This window comes from Phalangium opilio, unplaced genomic scaffold, assembly GCF_054372755.1.
Source record: "Phalangium opilio isolate 3A_F unplaced genomic scaffold, DU_Popi_V2 ptg000089l_1, whole genome shotgun sequence".
NCBI classification, from domain to species: domain Eukaryota; kingdom Metazoa; phylum Arthropoda; class Arachnida; order Opiliones; family Phalangiidae; genus Phalangium; species Phalangium opilio.
In genome coordinates, this window is record NW_028324194.1 from 8,539,700 (window position 1) to 8,565,633 (window position 25,934).

A 25,934-nucleotide genomic window follows, 5' to 3' on the forward strand; every position below is an offset into this window, starting at 1 on the left:
CCCATTACATTTACAATATTAATTCGAATGAACCCCTTAACCTTTACAATAATTCGAATGAACCCCTTAAGTTTTACAATAATTCGAATGAATCCCTTTTTACAATAATTCGAATGAATCCCTTTTTACAATAATTCGAATGAACCCCTTAAATTTTACAATAAATCGAATCGAACCCATTAATTTTACAATAATTCGAATCGAACCCATTACATTTACAATAATTCGAATGAACCCCATTACATTTACAATAATTCGAATGAACCCCATTACATTTACAATAATTCGAATGAAACCCATTACATTTACAAAATTTCTAATGAACCCCATTACTTTTACAATAATTCGAGTCGAACCACATTACTTTTAAAATAATTCGAATGAAACCTAATTACATTGTTCAACAAAAATTGTTCAAAATGGGCACCATCAACGTTTAAGCAAACTTGCGCGCGTCGTTTGAAAGATTCACAAACACGTTCGAAGATTTCTGGCGTGTTACGGATGCTATCACATCCATCAATTATCCTTTGTCGTAAGTCTTCGACATCGCGAACTTCACTTCGGTATACCAAGTCCTTGAGATGGCCCAAAGAAAAAAATTGCATGGGTTGAGATCGGGAAATCTTGCTGGCCACGCAACAGTTCTGCATCGACCTATCCACCTCCGCGGAAAAGCGACATAAAGATATGCTCTAACTTGAAGACTAAAATGGGGCGGTGCGCCATCGTGCATGAACCACATTATTGGTCGCAGTCGTAACGGTACGTCCTCAAAAAGCTCCGGTAAATTGTCTCGCAGAAAGGTCAAGTACGCCTCCCCATTTAGTCTCGGTTGCAAAAAGTAAGGTCCAATCATGGAAGAAGAAGGGTATGGAATGGTCCTATAATGTTAAAATGAGCGCGTTGAAAAATCGTAACTTCCCCCTTTTCATTCCCTCCTTCCCGAGTTTATCACCAACGTTGAAAGCTTCCGCGCAGTCGCATCAGTAGTAGAGGCGGTAGAGAGCGGATCTAAGTATCCCTCTCTCTGTGGCTTGCGCGCCAATATTGCGCAGAGCAGTAATCGCGTTACAGCTAGTGCCGAGAGGAGAGGAGAGTTTTCCCACGTGACCCTACATTTCGCGTAGCCGTCTGCCTATTCACCTCGCCGTTCCATTACCCTTCTTCTTCCATGGTCCAATTAAATGATCTCCTACAATTCCGCACCAGACGTTCAAACTAAACTGAACTTGATGTTTCATGACAGTGGTCGCGTGCGGGTTTTGTTGCTTCCACTCGTGATAGTTATGCAAATTAAGTATACCGTCAAGCGAGAAATTGGCCTCGTCGGAAACTAGCAAAGTACGCGGACAGTCTAAGTCATTTACCCGTGCCACAAACCACTGGCAGAAATCGACCGGTCTCGGATAATCAGCTTCGTTCAGGGCCGGATTAACAATTTTTTGGGCCCTAGGCAAGGCTTTAGTTCCGGGCCCCCAGCCCCCACAGACCACATTTTAAGAGAATCTAAGAGACATACTATTTTTCATATCTTTAGTTGACTTAACACTTAACTGCATATTTAAATTTCTTTTTGAACTCACTAGTTAAATTTCTTTCTTTCTAACTCAAAACATTTATCAATTATCTCTTCATAGTCTACAAAGTCGTTTATTAAATCCTTTTCAATATATGTCAAAGATAAAGAATTTAATTTATCCTGGGCTAATGTGGTTCTTAAGTAGTTTTTCGGTATGGTCCCATTTCTCCCAATTCAGTGTTTCCCAAAATACATTTTTATCCCAAACTTTCCGATTCCCAGTTCTCCCAATCTTATATTTCCCAATCGGAATTTTTATCCCAAACTATTCAATTCTCATTTCTCCCAATCGAATGGTTTCGTCTAATATTTTATGCTGCAAAGGGTTGCTTTCAAAACGACTTTGATTATTTTAATGCGAATGGGCAAATAGGTTAGGTGAGTAATATTTTATAAATCATTAAACTATGGTACGCCTTTTCCAAATTATTGACGTTTAGCTTCATTGACTTCTCAAATAATATGCCTTCTCCAAAACATTACTGTTATGATAGGTTAGGTTAGGTTTGGTTAGGTTATTAATATTTTATAAATCATTAAACTATGGTACGCCTTTTCCAAAATATTGACGTTTAGCTTCATTGACTTCTCAAATAATATGACTTTTCCAAAACATTACTGTTATGTTAGGTTAGGTTAGGTTTGGTTTGGTTTGGTTTGGTTAGGTTAGGTTAGGTTAGGTTAAGTTTAGTTAGGTTAGGTTTGGTTTGGTTTGGTTTGGTATGGTTAGGTTTGGTATGGTTAGGTTTGGTTAGGTTTGGTTAGGTGTGGTTAGGTTAGGTTTGGTTAGGTTTGGTTAGGTTAAGTTAAGTTAGGTTAGGTTAGGTTTGGTTTGGTTAGTAATATTTTATAAATCATTAAACTATGGTACGCCTTTTCCAAAATATTGACGTTTAGCTTCATTGACTTCTCAAATAATATGCCTATTCCAAAACATTACTGTTATGATAGGTTAGGTTTGGTTAGGTTAGGTTAGTAATATTTTATAAATCATTAAACAATGGTACGCCTTTTCCAAAATATTGACGTTTAGCTTCATTGACTTCTCAAATAATATGCCTTTTCCAAAACATTACTGTTATGATAGGTTAGGTTAGGTTTGGTTAGGTTATTAATATTTTATAAATCATTAAACTATGGTACGCCTTATCCAAAATATTGACGTTTAGCTTCATTGACTTCTCAAATAATATGACTTTTCCAAAACATTACTGTTATGTTAGGTTAGGTTAGGTTTGGTTTGGTTTGGTTTGGTTAGGTTAGGTTAGGTTTGGTTTGGTTTGGTATGGTTAGGTTTGGTTAGGTTAAGTTAGGTTAGGTTTGGTATGGTTACGTTTGGTTAGGTTTGGTTAGGTGTGGTTAGGTTAGGTTTGGTTAGGTTAAGTTAGGTTAGGTTAGGTTTGGTTTGGTTAGTAATATTTTATAAATCATTAAACTATGGTACGCCTTTTCCAAAATATTGACGTTTAGCTTCATTGACTTCTCAAATAATATGCCTTTTCCAAAACATTACTGTTATGATAGGTTAGGTTAGGTTTGGTTAGGTTGGGTTAGTAATATTTTATAAATCATTAAACTATGGTACGCCTTTTCTAAAATATTGATGTTTAGCGTCATTTACTTCTCAAATAATATGCCTTTTTCAAAACATTACTGTTATGTTAGGTTAGGTTAGGTTAGGTTAAATAACTTTCCTACCAATGCAAAACATATCATTGTTAATAAAACAAAAAAAAATCTCTTTGAACTTATTAACATAAGTTTTATGCTGAATTGGGACAAAAGAAACTGGGGGAAAAGACATACTTTTGGGTCAAATGGGATTCGGAGATAATGAGATATGAGAATTGGTAGAAACGGTTTGGGTTAAATGGGGGTAAACCAGTTTTTCACTCTTTTTAAAGCTGAAAAGTATCTTTCGCCGCTTGCATTGCAAACACAAGTAAATTCTCAAAATAATAAGTTTGGAATAGTTGAAATGATATTATTGGTACGAATGAAGGAATGAAAGAATTCTGAGTTTTGGCTTTCTTCATTCTTCACGAAATGCTTGAAATGTAGCCATTCGTTTTCAAGCGCTTCAAAATTTAAATCATTGCAATACGTTTCTGCCAATTCTTGGAAAGCTCCAGAGTAAGATTCATCGGGGGCATTAATGTTAAAAATAGGTTTGAACTTTTCATCAGTGTCCTTGTTAACTTCAGATTATTTTTTAGTATTTGCCATTAGATTGTCACATAAGACGTAAAACTCTTTTGTTTTGAAAGCGTCCCGTCCACTCAGTGTGTTATCATCGTTTTTAGCCACATCGTATGATGTACATCTACGATGAGGCTCTTAGTTTGGCCTGCCGTGTTGTACTCGTACTAGTACTAGTACCAGTAGACGTGAAAGAGTAGCGCGTTTGGTAGTATAGAATTTTTCGTTCGTCATTTAAGGGAGAGTGAATGGGAGAGAATTGTGGTGAGGTAATTTTTACGTTCGTGTATTTTAAGAGGATGGGGATTATAATTGTAACTTTAAGCATTGCATTTAATTGTACCAGTAAGGTTAAGCAAGTACTAGCTTGTGGCCCTGCATATTACAATTATAACGTAAGTAAATTTATTGAAGTAAGGATTAAGGGTTATTATTTTTGTTAGGGCATCGAGGGGTTATTCCGAGGGGTCGGACGTTTGTCAAAATCCCGTACACTTCGTTTGAAATCTGTTTAAAATCTCTCTCGAAAATCTCGAAATCCCGAAATCTCACGTCAAAATCTAAAAATCTTAAAATCTCACGTCAAAATCTGAAAATTTTAAAATCTCACGTCAAAATCTAGAAATCCCAAAATCCCTACCTTAAAATCTAGAAATCCCAAAATCCCTATTTTAAAATCTGAAAATCCCGAAATCCCTACCTTAAAATCTGAAAATCCCGAAATCTTCACCTAAATTCCTGAAATCTCACGTTAAAATCTAGAAATCCCGAAATCTTAACGTAAAATCCCGAAAACTCATCCTAAAATATCAAAATCAGAAAATCTCCTCGAAATCTGAAAATCTACTCAAAATCTGAAAATCTTGTTACAAAGCCCGAAATCTCCTTCAAAATCTGAAAATCCTGAACAAAATCCCGAAATCTTCTTCGAAATCTGAAAATCGCGTTCAAAATCTGAAAATCTCCTTTAAAATCCCGAAATCTTAAAATCTTGGACTAGATTTCCAGATTTCTAAAATCTGAGTCAGAATCTCAAAATCTGGGGCAAAATCTCAAAATCTTTGTCAAAATCTTGAAATCTCAAAATCCCGTACACTAAAATGCCGAACGTCCGACCCCTCGGGTTATTCACTCTCATTTTCTGTACTTCTTTTAATGGGCATTTACGGGTATTTCGTTTAACCACTGTTAAAGGATGCTCATCGTGGGGGTACTCACGTTTTCCGTTCGTGTCACACTGTTATAATTATAACAGAAGAAAAAAATGAAGTAATAATTTTAAAACAGTTAAGGTAACGCATCAAGGGCTATTCACTCAGATTTTCTGTACGCCTGTCAAGTACGGTACGATGTGGCTACTATTACGAGCCCAACCCTTGGGTCGCCTTGTTCTTTCCTGCGCCTTCATCAAAGAACCGTTTACGTATTTTTTCCCTTTCTTCGTTACTTTTGTAAATTATCTATTTTGTGAGCTGAGCAATTATTTAAAATATTTCAAATTATGACGAACACCCTGAATAAAGCTTATCAAGGAATCATACAATGCAACTCCAGTGTTAAATGACGGTCACTGGTCAGTAACAACACGAATTCAAAATGATATTTCTTTCTCCGAGGATTGCGACTTCTGAAAATACATTTTCATTGAATTTTTAAGTTTCTTTTAGTCTTTTTCTTTCTTTCTTTATAAATTGCCATAATGTTTTTGGGTAACGGGTTTTTCAACATTAGGCTGCCGTTACATCTCAACTGGCTTTTCCATGGTATCAGTGACGTTATGTTTTGGTAGAGAAAGAGGGAGAAATATATTTTTGGGTTTTTCATTTTCTCAATTTTTGAAAACTAGCTGATTACGGGCCCCTCAGATATCCGGGCCCTAGGCAATTGCCTAACTTGCCTAGTGGTTAATCCGGCCCTGGCTTCGTTTAAAGCTTGTACCTTTTGCAAATGGTATGGGTGGAACTGATGTCCTCGAAGGATTTTCCAGACGAGTACATGGCTAACGCCCAATTGCCGCCCGACGTTCCTGGTACTGGTTGTTGGATCATCTTCGAAAATTGTCAAAACGGTGTCCTCTACATCCTCGGGAACAATCGCCGCACGAGGTTCAGGTCCCGACAGTTGAAGTTTCCAGGTTTCTCTCAAGCGTCTGTCGACTGCCGTAAATGTTTGTCGATTGGGAACTTGCCGTTGAGGAAAGTACTCCTGGTACAAGCGCCGAGCTTCCACCGCATTTCCCCGAGCCAGTCCATAAATAAGATGCATAACTGAGTACTCTGCATTCGTGAAGCAGACCATGATTAGTTCCAGATAAGCTTCCAAATATGCACGTACGCCATGAAGCACGTTAAGGTACACACATTTAAGTCGTCTGTAAAAAACCTACAACTTCTGACGTTGAAAACTACCCTAATGTTTAGACCAACACAGCATAATTTGTTTTGCTTAAACGTTGATGGTGCCCATTTTGAACAATTTTTGTAGAACAATGTAATTGGGTTTCATTCGAATTATTGTAAAAGTAATGGGGTTCATTAGAATTATTGTAAATGTAATGGGGTTCATTCGAATTATTGTAAATGTAATGGGGTTTATTCGAAATATTGTAAATGTAATGGGTTCAATTTGAATTATTGTAAATGTAATGGGTTCAAATCGAGTTATTGTAAATGTAATGGGTTCGATTCGAATTATTGTAAAATTAATGGGTTCGATTGGATTTATTGTAAAATTTAAGGGGTTCATTCGAATTATTGTAAAACTTAAGGGGTTCATTCGAATTATTGTAAAGGTTAAGGGGTTCATTCGAACTATTGTAAAGGTTAAGGGGTTCATTCGAATTAATATTGTAAAAGTAATGGGGTTCATTCAAATTATTGTAAAAGTAATGGGGTTCATTCAAATTATTGTAAAAGTAATGTGTCTAATTGAAATAAAGAATAAAAGACTGGTCAGTTACCAGTACATCTGAACAAACAAGTAACCGATATCTGAGCTACTTTCCTTACCTTTAATTACAATCATTAATAAAAACAAAGGGATTAACGCTTTTGGCCGTTTAACACGTTCACGGTCTTCCACTAGATTTGAACTTATTTCGATCATTGCCTTATACTCAATAATCGAAAACAATTGGGTCAAAACCACAATACTAGTGCTATAATTCTGCAAAATATCCTCGTTTTTCGGCCTACTTTTGAGAGCCCATAACGTCGCAACGGAGCGCTTTACCCCAAAACGTCATAGGACCTTTCGGACTCCTTTTGACCCAAGGAACATGCCTGTTAATTTGTGCCAGACTTTCCAGAAACACCCTGTATATCAGATAATGCGTTGCCTACGTTATAGCGTAGGCAACGGATAATGTTATTAGTCCAATCACTAGGACTAAGATAATTCACTAGATTACGTTCAGCCTTCGACTTACATAGGCTTCGGCCATGCTTCCAGTGGCGGGTTTAACGGTAAGCGGACTAAGCGGCCGCTTGGGGCCCCGGGATGCCATGGGGCCCCGAATTGAGCAGAATTAATTTTCTTCCATTAACAATTTTTTTTTTAAAGTAAAAAATGGAAGAGACTTATAGTTTTAAAAGGAAATAAATGAGGAATATTTTCCCTTTCAGTATTACCAAGAAGGGATTTATATAAGACTAGCTGTTACCCGCGCCGTCGCTCGCGTGTAATAAGAACTTCTATCAAAATGATATAAAGAATGGGTATATTTTACTGCTGACTGATACTTTTGTAGCACCCTAGGAGCGAAGGCACTCGGCGTTGCCCGTCAGCCCGTCGGGACATTTTTTATTACTTTCCACGCGGACACTATTCCATAAAGTAGGGTTTTAAGTTTTTGGCCGCCATTTAAAAAGATGGCAACAAATCGAACCCTAAAGACCTTTCAGCCCGACTATATTTTAAAGGAAACCAGTGTACTAAATATTTGCGAAATCGGTTGAAACGCGCGGACTTTGTTGCATAGAGAAAATTTTTTACATTTCTAAGATGGGGGCGGATTGCAAAAATCTTTCTTAGTAGGCGCCTACTACTTATGAGTAACGTTCCTGCAAATTTTCAGCCTTCTAGGACAAGTGGTTTGGGCTGGGCGTTGATTATCAGTCAGTCAGTCAGGACTTCGATTTATATAGATATAGAAGACCTAAGTTGCGAGATTTTGCGCTTCTACTCTTACGCCGGTGTCAGTGGACAAGTAAGCACCCCTTTCATGCCCGTCATTGCTCTGCGCTTTCCCATTGGATCCCATGGGGATTGGTCATACGGACGTGAATGACGTGTTCCACCTAGAGAAAAAGTAAACCTCGAGCAAAGGAAACAGAAAATGCAGTGCTGAAACGGTACGACGGTTGCTTCTAATTGCCATGAACAAGTTAGTTAAAGGTTTTGAACATACATAACTTGATGGATTTTGAATATGTGTCTCTACGTGAAAATCGTTCGTTCTGTAATTGTTTCTAAATTGAATCAAGTGTACTATACCAATGATTTCGTGAGTTCCAGAAACCTAACCAAGGCTTAACGAAAAGGTAAAAGAAATTGATGGTGGAAACAAAGAGAAGGGAAATAGAGGAGAGATAAACGCATAGGCAGCCGTGATCCATTCGTATTGAGAAGAGAGGAAAATTTGTGGTACGCGGCGGCTCTTAACGCGCAACTTATTCGCGCACAGTTGACGTTATTGGTTCTCCTATTTCGGGCTACTACGTCACCAAAATTGCTCGGAGAGGTTTAAAACGTACGCTTTAAAAATCAAAAGCCGAGGCTTAAGTGAAATGTTGTTCAGCCAAGTGGGCTTTTTTAAGCAAAGAGTTATTTATTTATCGGACGTAATTTAAAATGGTTTACCACAAAAAATGCTGCTACTTGAATTGTAGTAGCAATACGCGGTATTCAAGTAATCCGAAAATGAACGGTATAACTTTTAAACCATTTCCAAAACCTATAACCAAACATCAACAATGTGTGAAATGGATAAATAACTGTGGTAGGTCAGACCTTACTCCGGATTTAATTAAAAAACATCATTTGGTGGTGTTATATGTTTACAAGTAAGATGTTTTTAATATTTTCCTGAAACATTACACGGCTCTAATCTTATACTATCTATCGTTAGGATTATAGTGAAAAATTAAAAGTGCCAACTCCTATCTCTTCAAAGAAGAGGGCAGATAGGACATAATATTTTGTAAAATAAACGTTCAACAATAGAAACTTAGAGTCATTTAGGTATTTAGGATAATTAAAAATTACGTACGAAAATGCCTCGAACAAAAAATTGCTGCTACAAAGCCTCGGCTTTTGATTTTTAAAGCGTACGTTTTAACATCGTTTAAACCTCTCCGAGCAATTTTGGTGACGTAGTAGCCCGAAATAGGAGAACCAATAACGTCAACTGTGCGCGAATAAGTTGCGCGTTAAGAGCCGCCGCGTACCACAAATTTTCCTCTCTTCTCAATACGAATGGATCACGGCTGCCTGTGCGTTTATCTCTCCTCTATTTCCCTTCTCTTTGGTGGAAAGCATGGAGGAAGGATACGAGCTATGGGTTCTATAGGAGCGGCCAACTAATAGGCGAAAGAGAAGCCAAAAAGGGAACTGGTGGCGCCACTAGACGGCGAGTAAAGTTACTAAAGTATAAAAAAACAGGTATTTTTGGGAATTCGGAAAAAAAGACAAATTTCTAGCATTTCTTATTTATTTTTGCAGTTAGGAGCACTGCAATAATTTATTAGCCACATGTTTCGATTTGTTTTTTCCCCCCATGGTTTTGAATTTTTTTCGAACTTCAGTTACTTTACTCGCCGTCTGGCGGCGCCACCAGTTCCCTTTTTGGCTTCTCTTTCGCCTATTAGTTGGCCGCTCCTATAGAGCCCATAGCTCGTATCCTTCCTCCATGGTGGAAAGCTTTGCGGTAAAAACGAGCTGCTCCGAGACGGCGGCGCGTCTTACAATGACCCAGTCGCTCCCTCCCGGTTTCCTCCCGGATTGATCCCAACCGCTCCAACTCTAGAGACGGAGCGCCTGAAAACGTCACAAAACCGGTCTGAAAAAACTTTTGTCTTTCATTAGGAGCAACTACATTCGGTCCTCCGAGCTAGAGCGATGACGTAACACGTAAATTTGGAGCGATCTCGGAGCGCTCTCAGGCGACCCCAAAGAAAAACGGTGTAAGATAAAATATTAAGTCCCGGCGCATTTTTAACCCCCCCTCTCACCCATTAAGGGAGGATTGTCGACTATCACGCGCGCACAGGACGCTATTTTAGGCCTTCTCATATAAATTTCTTCTTACAAGTACTATTTAATTTTAATATCTTGAGTTTAGGGGCCCCAAAATGGTTACCGCTTGGGGCCTCCACTTGACTTGAGCCGCCACTGCATGCTTCGGCTGATTACGTTGTATTTTTTACCAGTTTTCACCATTTTTTATTTCGAATGAACAAGGAGAGAAAACTGGCTACATGATTAAATTCTTGCATGTTCTACAAACACTCGACAATATCAAGTAATTTGCGTAGAGTTAGTGGTGCTTTTATGGTACTCATAATAACCAGAATCATGGAAATGTTTTTCAGCGTTACTCTTATCCCGAATGTAGACAAGTTTGGGGGAGCGAAAGTTAATAATTCGTGGAATGGAATGCTAGGAATGCTCGACAGAAATGTATAATTCCAAATAAATTCCGAGCCAAGAATCCATTCTCGATACTAAGAATATGTTAACATGGCTTTACCTTTTTTATCGAAAGGCTGATATAATGCAAATAGCACACATTTGCCAATTTATTGTTAAATTCTTGTGAACATAATTAGGGCGTAGTTGATTCGAAAATAAGAAGCTTTGAGTTTTATAAGAAGGTTAATTGTCACTTAACATAAAATGATTAGTTCAGAATCCGAGTCTTACCATATTCTTACAGTAATACGAGTTAGTTCTTGGTCAACTTCTTTCAACAGTAATTGAGTTAACGTTTTCAATAAACAGGAGGGGGATTTTTTACTATTGCCTTTGTTCGTGACAAGTGATCGTTTTAATTCTTTTCCATCTTCGCACACAATTTTGTCTTCGAGAATCCAAGTATTATTCGGAACAAAGAAATCAAATGAAAATGATATTTTCTCGGTTGTCAATAAATGGGTAACTTGTCTATAGTAATTTCCATATAAAATTGTAATCAGAGACGTCGAGTTTCACTTTTCTAAATTTGACCAAACTTTACTTCAATCATGAGTTAATAATATGTTAGCTCCCTATAAGTTACTCAGGCAATTCATTTTTATACTCCAGCGTTTTCTCCCGCGCCGCCGGCTTCCCAATTATATGCGACGCTCTGCGGCCGCCACGTGAACGAAAATCATATTTACTCTTCTTTCCGGTTTTTCCCCGGAAGCGCGTGTAGTGGAAGCTAGCCAATGATATCGGAGCTATTTAAGCATCCGAATATTTCGCTCAGTAGCCTCGGTTAAGAAAACAGTTAAGAGATCAGTGGATTGGACTTAGCTCAGTTGTATAATTTTCTGGTTTCAAGACACAATAACAACTCTTATCTTAAGCATTCTTTATCAATATAGGCAAATTTCATTGAGTTCCTGGATTTTTTTGTCTCAGTACTGAAACAAATCGCATAATTTAATGTTAAATTGTCAAAACATAAAAATTCACGACTAAAACACTCCCTTGGTGAAAATGCAGCCGACGACTCGAGGTCGAGGAGCCGTACGAGCGGGATTTTTATCATTTTTTTTTTTGCGACAAGAGAGAGCGCAACATTCGGATTCTTTTCCCGCGCGGGCGAAATGAGAAGAAATCGCTGGATACATTACGCCTATGGAGCCTGAGTAACTTATAGGGAGCTAACATATTATTAACTCATGCTTCAATATAATATGTTTATTTTAGCTTTCAAATTCGTGTCCATATAGTTGATTCGAGGGATCGGATGTTTTTAAAAAGTGTACGGGATTTCGAAATCCAATTTGATTTCTTCGGATTTCGTTTGATTTCAAAATTCTATAAAATCCAACGGACTATGCGATTTTCACCGTGATTTCGACGGATTTTGGAATATTTCCCGTGTTTTCCTCGGATTTTGATATTTTTCCCGTGCTTTCCTCGGATTTTGATATTTTTCCCGTGATTTCGTCGGATTTTGTGATTTTTTGGATTTTGGATTTCGCGAATTTTGTAATGGATTTCGCGATTTCTTTGTTGATTTCGCGATTTCTTTACTGGTTTTTCGATTTTGTTACTGATTTCGGATTTTTTATGGGATTTCGAAATCAGCATTGATTTTTCGGGTTTCTTAAATTGGATTTCGCGGGTAGCGTACGGAACTTCATGAATGACCGACCTTTCGAGTTGATCAATGTTTTATTCTGAAAGTGTTGATATAAATTGAATCTAGATAGTTGTTCTGTTCTTTGGTCTCGCTCTGCTGATTTACATGACAGGGAAACTAAACTCTAAATATGGAAAAGTCAAATCTGAACTGCCCTTCATGTTTTTGCTGCAATGCCTTCTGGGAACGAGTAAGAACTTTTAGAGAAGCGATATGCTCATTCCATAACTGAATTCAATTTCATTCTCAGGTCCACAAAGTATGAATTGCAACGAAGTTTCTCGTTTTCTTTCGGTCTCGTGGAGTCTGGCGTCTTTCGTTCTATTGCTTTTCGTATCCTCGGAAATGACGTCACAATATTCGAGCAAATCGGAAGCGCTCCCATTCGACACCATCGACGATGTATTTCACTTTCCCAATGCGATGCCTGTGTCAACCAAAAACGATGCAATTTTCAATTTTATTCAGGTCAGGTTAATATAAAAATTAAGCGTAACTTTCTCATTCGTTAAATAGAAGTTCCTCAAGGTTCTCTTCATAGCTTTAAAGAAATGTTGTTCAATTTCTTTTATTTTCGATTTAGAAAAATGTATTGATTAACACGGCATATGCGGAAGTAATAAAGCGAGCAGATGCCAACCCAGATTCGTGTTACCAGACATACGGCACTTTAATGGAAATTGATGAAATTCATTCGGAAGTTGAAAATCGAGAAAGATTTATTATTAATACAGTTTTTCTTCACTGGAATATAATAAAGAGCCGGTACGCAAAGACAGGAAGTTGCAAAATGAAACTAAGCCCGCCTCTAATGAAAACCCACTTGGAGCTGTATTTCAAGAAAAACATTTCGCAAACTCTGATTAAGACCGTCAACAGATGGTTCGTGTCTCCTATTGATTTTTAAGGTTTATAGTGAAATTAAATTTATCATCTGTTAGGCTACGACAGCTGACCGAGGGACCGAGGGTGATTGCTTGAAGGATCTGAACCCGTCATTGAACAATGAATTGCATCCCTGTCAGAAAACGGAAACCCCCGATTCGTTCGTCGTCATCAACGTCTCGGCTTTCATGATCATTTTCCGCGTCTGTCTCTTCGGATTCTCCGCATCCTTCGTCACTCTCGTTCTCGAAATATACGTTGACATGTTGAAAAGTAACAAAGAAGCGCCTTAGCTTACGCGTGTCATTCCATTAGACCGACTCTACTCCGGTAAAAAGAATAGTATCTACAAAAGCATATCCATCACCTACAAAATTGCTTTTTGATCATTCTCTGATACACTGAATATTTTCAACTATTGCACAAGATGCAAGTCGGCCGCTTCATGGTCCACCACATAAGTTTATACAAAAAAAATTTATGGAAAACCCCGGTCGCGACGGTCATAAAAGCGCCACCTTGTACACACAAAGAATAAAAATATTTCCTGTATGAAACTGGATATTTCCCCGCGTAAAAATCGACACGCATCTACCTAGATATATAGCGGAGGCTCCGAACCTACAATAAAAATAGCCATGAAATATCTGCCTGATGTGGTTATTTCACAAGCTAGCCTTTGTCACAACTTACAATATACATGTTGCTTCTGATAAGTATGTCATAACTTGTAGGGTGTGTTCTTTTAGTCAGATTGAATGAAAAGTGTCAAAGAACATGGGGTGTAAAAACATTAGCTTCGGAGGTACATGTACGGGTCCCCAAACATTGTCCCCTAGAACAAGGAAATTGCAACACGTGGCGAGGAAGAAAAATCAGCCTGCCCAACTTGTTTAGACAATTTCAATAGCTTTCAATCTAACAACCATAATAAGCCTGTATATGGTGCAAGTGTACTTTTAAAGGTAGAAGTGTGCCAAGCTGGTAATGTACAAGTAGTTCAAAGTGTAATAGCGCAATTAAGAGTGGGCATTTTGAACAATACCTCTAAATAACGATGTTAACTTAGTACGAACAAAAGAAATATTAACTTCAAATTCCTGATTTAGATTGAGCGGGCGATATTTAAAAACTTGGGTGTTAACTATTCCTGAAGTCAGCGTTGTAATTGTAATGAAAAGTAATTGATTCAAACGTTTCGTGGTATATTACCCCTCGTGGACACCCCACTGACTACATGACACACATTGTCGCGTTTAATTTTTTTTCATTGCCCAAACCCTTTGGTCGAAGTGGTTTCCCTGACTTGATTTGAACGTTATATCTTCTCCAGCCCAAAGCGGTGACAGTTCCGGAAAAACCGTGTTACGAGCTGCTTCTATCATAAGTAACGTCATAGCAATAAGTATAATACGGTACTTTACATTGTTTACCGTAATTCAAAATCTCATAAGAAATGATGGTTTGCTCTCTAACACGTTGTTGATTGGTTGGGATTTTACTTGAAAACGTGTGAAGGGAAACTGAAACCACCATAATATATTACAACTTGATGTTTATCGAAAGTTAGTTTTTGTCATATAATTAATACATAGATTTCTTATCTGATTGAAGGCAAGGGGAAGGGCGTAAAACGTTGTTAAACCGCCCGTGTCTCTTTCCTGGCGTTTCATTGGCTATTAACCCTAGGTTTACTCTTTTACTCAACTCGAAGATAGCTTATTTATATTCGGCAAAGGTTGATAGCGATGTCAATGTCCCTTCGCTTCTAAGTTCAAATACATTATGCATGACGTCATGGGTGAGGCTTTCTACATCTCCTCCTCTTTAGTTCAAGCAGAAAGTTGAAGATTAAAAGTCGATGAAATAAATGTATTCCTAATGTCACATATTTACGCTAGCAACTTCGATAACTTTGTATTGTAACTGACGGTATTTCATTTGAGTGCGTGTCATACTTGTGGTGCTTATGTTCTTTACGCTTGTATCTATCTATCTTATTGGCTGAAGGCGTTGGTGTTACTTTCTTTCTCAATTCTTGTATTTTTTATGTCTTTCTCTGTCTCTATATTACGCGGTGGATTTTATCGGAGTGCGGAATCTTCGTAACCAGTGTCTCAGGTTCACAAAAAGTGGTCTCGAAATTAATGAGGAGGATTTCGTATAAAAAGGATTCGCCTCTCTTCGAGATCATCACTTCAACTTTCACATTCTAACAAAGTCGAAGAAACAAGTACTCGCAGCAACAACATGACTTCTCAAGTAAGTAACTTCTCAGTTACGAGTTAAAAGATAAGTACTGACTTGTCTTAGCTTGTACTTGCTTTACGAGGGTTAATTGTTAATTTTATTTAGTGGAAATAGTTCATTTAAGACTCGATTAAAATGGAAGAACGAGATATGATTTCAATTATTCGAGTAATCGTCCATTCCATAAAGGGTTGAATTGATTAAAATTAGTTGATTTTTTTTCCAATAAAAATCAAACGTTATTCAGATTATTTAATTCAAACGGTAAATCTCATATTCACTTTAGTCGTAATTAGCTTGAAAAGAAAATTTCAAAATTTTTTAATGTTAGTAAAATCATTTATGAATGTTTTAAATTTAATCGGTTAACAAAAAAAGGTGATTAATTTCAATCTAAATCGAACATTAGCCAGAGTATTTGATAGGAAGATTTTCTGTAGATTTAATCGATTAATCGTGTTCTATCTCGATTCGATTATAATTAAAATGCATCAAAAATTCGTAACTCTTAAAGCCTGTTCGAAGTAGGACAAGTTGTTGGTAGAATTTTCAGTTTTTATGTAGATATATTTGGGAATGTTACTGTTATTTGGTTACGCTACTAATTGACCTTGGTATTTGGGCAATGTAAGCGTGGTCTCTAACTCCCACACGTTACCATAATCTGTGATAAAATGTAACACGGTAGCTCAGTTATTTGTGATCCTTTTGACCTTGGGTCTCTGCTCTCGAAGATGTTTTTCGTAGGCGTGCCCCAACATAAGGAAAAATGATTAATTTATTTAAAATCCATTGTGCATCCCGTAAAATCCTTTCGAAATTTTAGTTAATGAGAAGCTAACCTCAAATTACTTCGACCAGTTCAGATTCTCCCCTAAAACTACTCCGTGTAAAATGCCAATGGAAAAATGGCATGATAATAACAATTTCGCTAAATTAACAAAAACAAATTCAATTAAACAGATTCTAGCCGTCTTCGCCTTGGTGTGTGTAGCGGCCATCAACGCCCAACTTTTGTCGGCACCAGCTGTAAGTACACCTCTTTGCAGCTGACAAGAGAATCGCGAGTGACTGTTTATGTTTCAGGAACCTCCGCAGCCATACGCCTTCGAATACCGAAACGTCGGTGAAGATGGTGGAGTTTCTTCGCATCGATCCCAAGGTGACGGAGCCGGTCGTGTCACTGGTAGCTACAGCATCAGCGACCCAGACGGACGTTCCCGTCAAGTTGATTACGTCGCCGATGAATTGGGATACCGCGCCACCGTCGTCTCGAACGAACCCGGTGTCGAGAGCAGCGCCCCCGCTGACGTCAATGTGCAACAAGTCAACAGTCCGGCCCCCGCTCCAGTCGCCGTCGTTCAACCCGTTCAACCAGTCAGACGCGTCATCGTCGCTCGCCCCGCCCCTCGTCCCGTCTACTTGAGGCCCGCCCCTCAACCCATCATCATCGAACGCCCCATCGCCGTAGCGCCCACCAGCGGATACAGAGTCATCTCGGTTCCCCGCGCCAGTTCCGGTTACAGAGTACTCGAATCCGGTTCTCCTTACGAATACATCGTTCGACGATAAACCACGATTCTCAATGAACTTAATTCTAATTGACTTTCACCTTCTGAATAAACGCGACTAACTAGAATCGTATCCATCATAAGTTTGAAATAATCGCGTTCATAAGTACGACACTTAACAATGCCTTACTGAGAGCTTCAATTGCAAGCTCTCAGTAACCAGTGTTTTGAAACTTATGGACGAATTTAGGACAAACTTATGGATGGTTGAACTCAGTACTGATCTGACTTTACTCTCGGTTGTTGGAACCCAAAGCTAACGCGCATTTTAGGGTGGAATGACTTTTCTGGACTCTTTTATACGTATTTAAAGGCTAAATTAACTAAATATTCGAATGTTCATGTTTTGTTGTATAACAAATACCTCTCGGTGTATTGGACTATTTATATTGCTAAAAGTATTTTGAATAAAAAATTTCTTCCCAAATATTAAGTGATTATCTTTTTATCACACACCATGATGAATGTTTTATGGATAGCTTTTCAAAAGTATTCCACTTGTTATTGTAACACATTATAGACTTCTAGCTGACTAGACATCAGTTCTACGGTAACCACAAGATGACGCCACATTGCAGAAACTTTAGTATCGACAACATAACTAATCTATAGCCATTATAGCTGCTCTTTTTCCATTAGAACTGATGTAAAGAACTTTAAAGTTTCGAAAGGGTATAATATTCACTTATGCCACAAATTGAAACTAAGCCTCGTAGGTTCGGAAAATAAGGTGAAACACGCAAAGAGTTTCTTAGAACTGCGCCTATTAATTCTTCGCTTGGGTGCACGCGCAATGCTAGGATCGATCCATTTAATTAAAATTCTAAGCACCTAGGCCTAAATAAAATATACTTTATAAATTTACTTTTAAAAATTGGCTGCTTAGCAACGAACGACCCGAGTTCCGGCAACAGTGGAAGAGTTATCGATCCCGAATAAATTTTCAGCCAAAGAAGGGCAGGACCATTATCCCATCAAAACTAACAACTTTAGGCATTTCATGGTTTCAATATTCACGCCACAAATTATAAGAATCATTTCAAAGCGAAATCTCGATTCTCGAAAAACAAGTTCAAACACGCAAATGATTTTCTTAGCATTTTACTTCAAATTATTCTGCTGGATGAAACTGCCCAAATTGAGAAGGGACCAAAATACCTGAATGCATCCCATTACATTTTATTTTTTTGCCATTAGTTCTAATACAACTAGATTTAAGAAATTAAGAAGCAATAATAATGAACGTCGAAACAGCAAACTACTACAGAACACCTTTCATGGAAGTAAGTTTAAAGCATTTCATCATGATTTGCTACTGTTCAAAGATGATGCTACTAGTCCAATCGCGAGGTCTTCTTTGAAATAATATAATAATTCACTAAATTATGTTCGGCCGTTGTTTTACATACAATTCAGATGAGTACGTTGTATTTTTAGCCACATCGTAGTATACGATGAGGCTCTTAGTTTGACCCGAGCCTTAGTAGTAGAAGTAGTAGTAGTAGTGGTAGTGGCCGGGGTTGTCGCTTTCGTTATCGTTAGATTTTAGCTTAAAAGGAACTCTATAGCACCTCAAACCACCAATAGGTGTAACCATGAGTGAATAATATGTTACACCATGAGTTAATAATATGTTAGCTCCCTGGGAGCTAACATATTATTAACTCATGGTGTAACTGAGCTCGGTTAGAGATTCTATTTTAATTAAAATGTTTCACATCGCACTCTGGAATTGAACCCGGGTCGCTGGCGCACCAGTAAGACACGCTACCACACCAGTAAGACACGCTACCACACCAGTAAGACACGCTACCACTGAACCATAGAGACTTAATAATACATTAGAGTTTTCATCCTTCAGTTTACCTCTAAAGTGTCGGGGATGGGGGGGGGATGGTACCTCTCTATCTGTGGGGTCGGATACTTTTGAATTTTTATCTGTGGGGTTGGACACTTCTGATTTTTTTAGGGTCTTTGAATTTTTTTCTTTTTATTTATGTGTTAATTAAATAGATAACGATGTGGCTACTATTAAGGCCCTTGGGCCATCTTTCTTTTCAGTTTTCGCCATTTGTTTTTTCGAATGAACAAGGAGAGAAAACTGGCTACATGATTAAATTCCTCAATGTTCTACATATACTCGACAATATCACGTAATTAAGCGTTACGTTATTAGTCTGCTTTAAAATTTTGTGTAATAACAGCAATCAAGGAATGATTTTTAGCGTTACTCTTATTCCGAATGCTGATCAGTTTTTGGGAGCGAAAGTTAATAATTCTTGGAACGGACTTCTAGGAATGCTCGAAAGAAATGTATAACTCCAAATAAATTCTGAACCAAGAATTCATTCTCGATACTAAGAATATGTTAACATGGCTTTAGCTTCAATAGAACGAAATTGCATGGTTTGGTTTTAAAGCACACTTTGCCATTTTATTGTTAAATTTTTGTGAACATAAATTAGGGCCTAGTTGATTCGAAAATAAGTAGCTATGAGCCTTATAAGGTGGTTAATTTTCACTTAACATGGGAAAATTTGTTTAGAATGCGAGTCTTGCCATATTCTTTTAGTAATACGAGTTAGTTCTTGGTCAACTTCTTTCAATAATAATAATTGTGGTAACGTTTTCAATACTCAGGAGGGAGATTTTTCAATATCTCCTTTGGCATTAACCACAGATCGTTTCAATGCCTTTCCATCTTCACGCCCATTTTTGACTCCGAGAATCCAAATATTATTCGGAGCAAACCAATCAAATGAAAACGATATTTTCTCTGTTGTCAATAAATGGGTAACTTGTCTATACTAATTTCATATAATTTTGTAGTCAAAGACATGAAGTTTCACATTCCTAAAGTTTATCAATCAACAGGATCAAGCTTTCTATTGTAGACTAATTTGAATGTGCAAAAAAATGTTTAGTGTGGTTTATAATATTATTCATGTTGAAGTAGTTGACTTAGTTGTTGATATTTAAAATATCTAGATAATTGTGGCATCCGTTGGTGCCATTCTGCTGATTTACATGATAGGGACACTAAACTCTAAATTTGGGAATTTTAAATCGGAACTTCCCTTCATGTTTTTGTTGCAATGCCTTCTTGGAACGAGTAAGAACTTCTAGAGCAACGCTTTACTCGTTTCTAAACTGAAACCAATTTGAATCTCAGGTCCCCAAAGTTTGAATTGCAACGGAGTGTCTCGTTTCCTTTCGGTCTCGTGGAGTTTGGCGTCTTTCATTGTATTGGTTTTCGTATCCTCGGAAATGACGTCACAGTTTTCGAGCCAATCGGAAGCACTCCCCTTCGATACCATCGACGATGTATTTCACTTTCCCAATGCCAGGCCTTTGCTGTCGAAAAACACGGCACAATTCAGTTTCATTCAGGTCAGATCAATATAAGAATTACTCATTACTTTCTCATTCGGTTAATAGACGTCCATTGCTTTCATCTTTGAATTTTTTATTTTTTATTTTTGATTTAGAAAAACGCACTGCATAACACGGCATATGCGGAAGTAATAAAGCGAGCAGATGCGAACCCAGATTCGTGTTACCAGACATACGGCACTATAACGGAAAACGACGACATTCATTCAGGAATTGAAAATCGAGAAAGATTTTTTATTGCTGGGGATTTGCTTCGCTGGAATGTAATCAAGACCCGGTACGCAAAGACTGGAAGTTGCAAATTGAAACAAAGCCAGCAGCCTTTAATAATAAGCTACTTGGTGTTGTATTTCAAGAAAAACATTTCACAAACTCTGATCATGACCGTCAACAGAAGGTTTGTGTCTCCTCTTAAAGTTTTAGGTTTATGATTGAGTTTATTTCCCGTATTTCTCAGGTTGCGACAACTGACCGAGGGCGATTGCTTGAAGGATCTGAACCCATCTTTGAAGAATGAATTGCATCCCTGTCAGAGAACGGAAACCCCGGATTCGTTCGTCGTCATCAACGTCTCGGCTTTCATGGTCATTTTCCGCGTCTGTCTCTTCGGATTCTCCGCATCCTTCGTCACTCTCGTTCTCGAAATATACGTTGACATGTTGAAAGTTAACACGGTGGCGCCTTAGCTTACAGGAGTTTCACCTTTACTTCGACATTACTCCTTTGAAAAGTACTTAAAACATAGCAAAAAAGATGTAGTGTATACAAAGGATATCTATCACCTACAAAATAAATCTCATCTTGACCCTAGTGCAATAGCATGAAATTTTAGTGAATTTTGGTGACATTAGCATCATCAACTATCACGACTGCAACTTTAGACCGACGATACTCCTACTTAAAGAATAGTATCTGCAAAAGCATATCCATCACCTACAAAATCGCTTCTTGCCCATTCTCTGGTACTGAATGTTATTATTTACTGCACAAGTTAATAGAAGAAATTCGGCCGCTTCACGGTCCACCACACAAGTTCATACAAGAACAAGAATGTCATATAAAATCCTTCAACTACAGTGATTACAAGTTCGGAGAGTAAAAAGAGGGGAAATGTTCAAATGAACATGAAATGGGGTAAACATGACACGTCAGTTTGACTGGCGTGTACTATAGCTGGCGTTTGTAGTCTCTCCGGTGTATTGTATCAGACTATTTATCCCACTAAAATTATTTTGAATAAAGAATTTCTTCCCTAATATTAAGAATTTTTTGTGACCAAATATGATGAAACGTTTATGCATAACCTTTCAAGGGATACCGATTAATATTGCAAAACGCTTCTTGAAAGATATTTTACAGACTTCTAGCTAACACAAGATTATCATTTCTACGGTAACCATAAGAGGCCTCCACACAAGAGCAACTTTATTATCGACAACCCTATTAATCTATAGCCATTCTATTCCCTTTAGAACTGAAGTAAACAACATTAATGAAGTTAGAAAGGGTATTATATTGCGCTCATGCCAAAAATTAAAAGAAACTCTCGTAGGCCCTTTTCAATTGTTTGCCTGGGCGCACTCGGTATGGACTAATCGATCCCCGCAAGCTAATTTAAATTCACAACCAAAATAATACTTCAGTTTAACATCTACTAGTGAAAGCCAACTTGAGAACGAACTCAAACACTCAAGACTATGATAAAATACTTAAAACGTTTGCAATTTCTTTCATAACTGCAGCAAGTACATTGAAAAACAGAGAATTCATTTACGAATAGTATTGACTTAAACCAACTATACTGCCCCTTTTATTGAAGTAAGTCTTACACATTTAAATGGAAAGTACAGTGTTAGACGCTCAAAACTATCGACACTACAAACTGGTTGCATAGCAACTAACGAGTCGAGTTCCCAAAAAAGTCGACACGTCATCGATCCCGAAATAAGATTTTCCTCTCAAGGAAGGTAGGACCATTATCACTGCTCTGATGCCTTCGCTACTTTGGAAAACTTTAATATTACTTTCATGGTTTCAACGGGTTTCAATATTCACTCATGCCACAAATTAAAATACACATACCTAAACGAAACCCCGAAAAACAAGTTCAAACACGCAAAGGGTTTTTTCGGGATTTCCTTCAAATTATTCGAGTGGGTGCACGCATTGAGCGAGGCGCGATCCCCACAAGCTTAGTCCTACACGCAATAAGAATATTGAGCGGTGGCTATGTCGAAGCACGACGCAACTTGAAAAGGGATCAAAACACCTTAATGCATTCAATTGCATTTCATTCTTTTGCAACTAGTTTAAATCAAATCATGATTTTGATTTTCTACTGTTCAAAGACAATCTTACTAGTCCAATCGCAAGGACTTCCTGGAAATAAGATAATTCACTAGATTATGTTCGGCCGTTGTCTTTCGTACACTTCAGCTGAGCATGTTATATTTTTCACCATGCAGTTATCGCCATTTGTGTTTCGAATGGACAAGGAGAGAAAACTGGCTACATGATTTAATTCCTGCATGTTCAACAAACACTCGACAATATCAAGTAACTAAGCGTAGTGTTAGTGGTCTACTTTTATGTTTTTCTTTATAACCGAAGGTTAACATATGGGCAACATGTCTTTCCTAATTTGCAAATAAAATTCTAATTAAAAGTGTGAAAACTAACGACTCTAGAAACGGGTTACTTAGCAACGAACGTGAGTCTAGTTCCACAACAGTCGACCGCCCTTTCATCGATCCCGACATTAAGTTTCTCCACGAAGAAAGGAAGAACCATTATCTCCGCTCTGATTCCTTCAAAACTTACGTAACAACCTTTCTTACTTTCATTGTTTCAACGTGGTTCGATATTTACTCACTCTATAAATTTAATGAAACATAAGAAAGTGAAAGCTTGGCCAACAAGTTAGAACACGTAAAACGTTTTATCGGAATTTTTTCAAATAATTTTCGTAGTTGCTGGCGTTACGTGAGAATCGATACCCACAAGTTAAATTATACACGCAATAAAAAATACTGCACGGTTGCTATGTTGAAGAAAGGCGTAAGGGACCGATACACCTGATTACAATCTAAAACATTTCATTATTTTGCAATTGCTTCTCCCACGACAACATTTAAGAAATTCAGAAGTAATAATAATGAACGTCGAAACAGCACAATACTACAAAGCACCCTTCGTTGAAGTAAGTTTAAGCATTTCATGATTTACTACTGTTCAAAGATAATGTTACCAGTCCAATCGCGAGGACTTCGTTGAACTAAAATAACTCACAAGATTGAGTTCAGCTTTTGTCTTTCGTACACTTCAGCTGAGTAATTTATATTTTTTACCAGTTTTCGCCATATGTTTTTTCGAATGAACAAGGAGAGAAAATTGGCTACATGATTCAATTCCTGCATGTTCTACAAATACTCGACAATGTCAGGTAATGTTAATGGCCTGTTTTACGCTACTCTTAATAAAGGGATTAATGGAAGTGTTTTTCAGCGTTACTCTCATCCCGAATGCTGATCAGTTTTGGGGAGCGAAAGTTAATAATTCTTGGAATGGAATGTTAGGAATGCTCGAAAGAAATGTATAATTGAAAATATATTCTGAACCAAGAACACCTTCTCTATACTAAGAATATGTCAACATGGCTTCAGCTTCTTTTACAATCCACGCTTACTTTCATGCTTTGGCTGGAAATAGTAAACTTTGTAATCTAATGCTAAATTGTCGTGAAAATAATTAGGGCATAGATAATTTGAAAATAAGAAGTTACGAACTTTAAAAGGTGGTTAATTTTCACTTAACACGGGAAAATTTGTTTAGAATCCGAGTTTTGCCATATTCGTACAGTAATAGGAGTTAGTTCTTGGTCATCTTCTTTCATTAATAATTGATAAAACCTTTTCAATACACAGGAGGGAGATTTTTCACTATTACCCATGTCACTAACCACAGATCGTTTCAATTCCTTCAAATCTTCGCAACCATTTTTAATTTCAAGATCCCAAATATTATTCGGAACAAATCAATCAAACGAAAACGATATTTTTTCGGTTGTCAGTAAATGGGTAACTAGTCTTTCTTATTTCCAGATACAAAAATGATCAAAGATGTCCAGTTTCTCTTTCCGGGAATTAAGTTTTCTATTGAAGGCCTAGATTAAACTGAATATTCTATGGAAAAATATGTTTAATTTAGCTTTTCAATTTGTATCCATCAAGAACGAAATGTTCAATATTCTAAAAGTGTTGATACGAATTGTCTCTAGATAATTGTGTGGTCCGTTGGTGTCATTCTGCTGATTTACATGACGGGGAAGCTAAACTCTAAATATGGGAGAGTGAAATCGGAACTTCCCTTCATGTTTTTGTTGCAATGCATTCTGGGAACGAGTAAGAAATTCTAGAGCAACGCTAAAATCATTTCCCATATCTGAATTAGATTTCATTCTCAGGTCCCCAAAGTTTGAATTGCAACGGATTGTCCCGTTTTCTTTCGGTCTCGTGGAGTCTGGCGTCTTTCTTCCTATTGGTTTTCGTATCCTCGAAAATGACGTCACAGTATTCGAGCACATCGGAAGTACTTCCCTTTGACACCATCGACGATGTATTTCACTTTCCCGAGGCGAAGCCTTTACTGACGAAAAACACGGCAGAATTCAGTTTCATTCAGGTCAGATTAATATAAGAATTACGCGTCACTTCTTCATTCGGTAAATAGAAGTCGTTCGCGGGGTGACTTTTCATTTCGATTTAGAAAAATGCCTTGATTAACACGGCATATGCGGAAGTAATAAAGAGAGCGGAAGCGAACCCAGATTCGTGTTACCAGACATACGACACCTTGACCGAAAACGACGATATTCATTCAGGAATTGAAAATCGAGAAAAATATATCATCTCCTCTGATGATCTTCACTGGAATATAATAAAGACCCGATATGCCAAGACAGGAAGTTGCAAATTGAAACTAAGCCATTCTTTAATGATAACCTACTCGGTGTTGTATTTCAACACAAACATTTCGCAAACGCTAATCAAGACCGTCAACAGAAGGTTCGTTGTCTCTTCTTAAAGTTAAAGGTTTATAGTAAAGTTAATTTGAGCATATTTGTCAGATTGCGCCAATTGACCGAGGGCGATGTCTTCGATGACCTGAACCCGTCTTTGAAGAACGAATTGCATCCCTGTCAGAAAACGGAAACCCCTGATGCGTTCGTCGTCATCAACGTCTCCGCTTTCATGGTCATTTTCCGGGTCTGTTTCTTCGGGTTCTCCGCATCCCTCATCAGTCTCGTTCTCGAAATATACGTTGACATGTTGAAAAGTTAACATGGTAGCCAGAGTCTGACCTTCGGACTGACATTACTTCTACAAATAAAAAAGTGTTTAGAAAAGCATATCCATTAAATACAAAATCGATTTTTGACCATTCTCGGGTCTACGGAATAATTTAAAGTATACCGCAATGGTTAATAGATGTAATTAGTCCGCTACACCATTCCCCACCGAAATTCGTATAAGGTCCTTCAACCGCGGTCCGAAAGCACCCAATGTACTTTTAGTTGTAAATAAACTTAATTGATTAATTGCATTAAGTATCAGTTTCTTATTAAAACAAACCAAAAGTAACAATTAAAACACCTTGGATCCAAAATTTGACATTTAGGGACTTTATCATCGACGACCCGACA

The 25,934-nt window shown here is 37.6% G+C and overlaps 2 protein-coding genes and 2 long non-coding RNA genes across 4 annotated transcripts in view; 1 reads left to right on the top strand and 3 right to left on the bottom strand.

The window, feature by feature from the left end:
• The window catches only part of LOC149647376 (uncharacterized), a 198,749-nt gene that overhangs the window by 111,404 nt on the left and 61,411 nt on the right, over positions 1 to 25,934 (bottom strand). The window lies entirely within an intron of this gene.
• LOC149647390 (uncharacterized) lies at positions 4,257 to 4,515 on the bottom strand. Its single transcript, XR_016371812.1, has 2 exons — positions 4,482 to 4,515; positions 4,257 to 4,421 (listed from the first exon to the last, which is right to left on the bottom strand). It is a non-coding gene; the product is annotated as an uncharacterized LOC149647390 (long non-coding RNA).
• LOC149647391 (uncharacterized) lies at positions 15,183 to 17,267 on the top strand. Its single transcript, XM_089849742.1, has 3 exons — positions 15,183 to 15,281; positions 16,233 to 16,298; positions 16,356 to 17,267. Exons 1-3 carry the CDS (start codon positions 15,270 to 15,272, stop codon positions 16,839 to 16,841), a joined length of 564 nt encoding a protein of 187 aa, XP_089705868.1. The 5' UTR covers positions 15,183 to 15,269; the 3' UTR covers positions 16,842 to 17,267.
• On the bottom strand, positions 25,198 to 25,749 carry LOC149647392 (uncharacterized). Its single transcript, XR_016371933.1, has 2 exons — positions 25,705 to 25,749; positions 25,198 to 25,611 (listed from the first exon to the last, which is right to left on the bottom strand). It is a non-coding gene; the product is annotated as an uncharacterized LOC149647392 (long non-coding RNA).

What these genes read in the sequence shown, in the direction of transcription:
- LOC149647391 (XM_089849742.1), top strand. An exon ending in AACTTTTGTCGGCACCAGCT is followed by an intron (nt 16,299 to 16,355) that starts GTAAGTACACCT and finishes TTTATGTTTCAG; the next exon opens with GAACCTCCGCAGCCATACGC.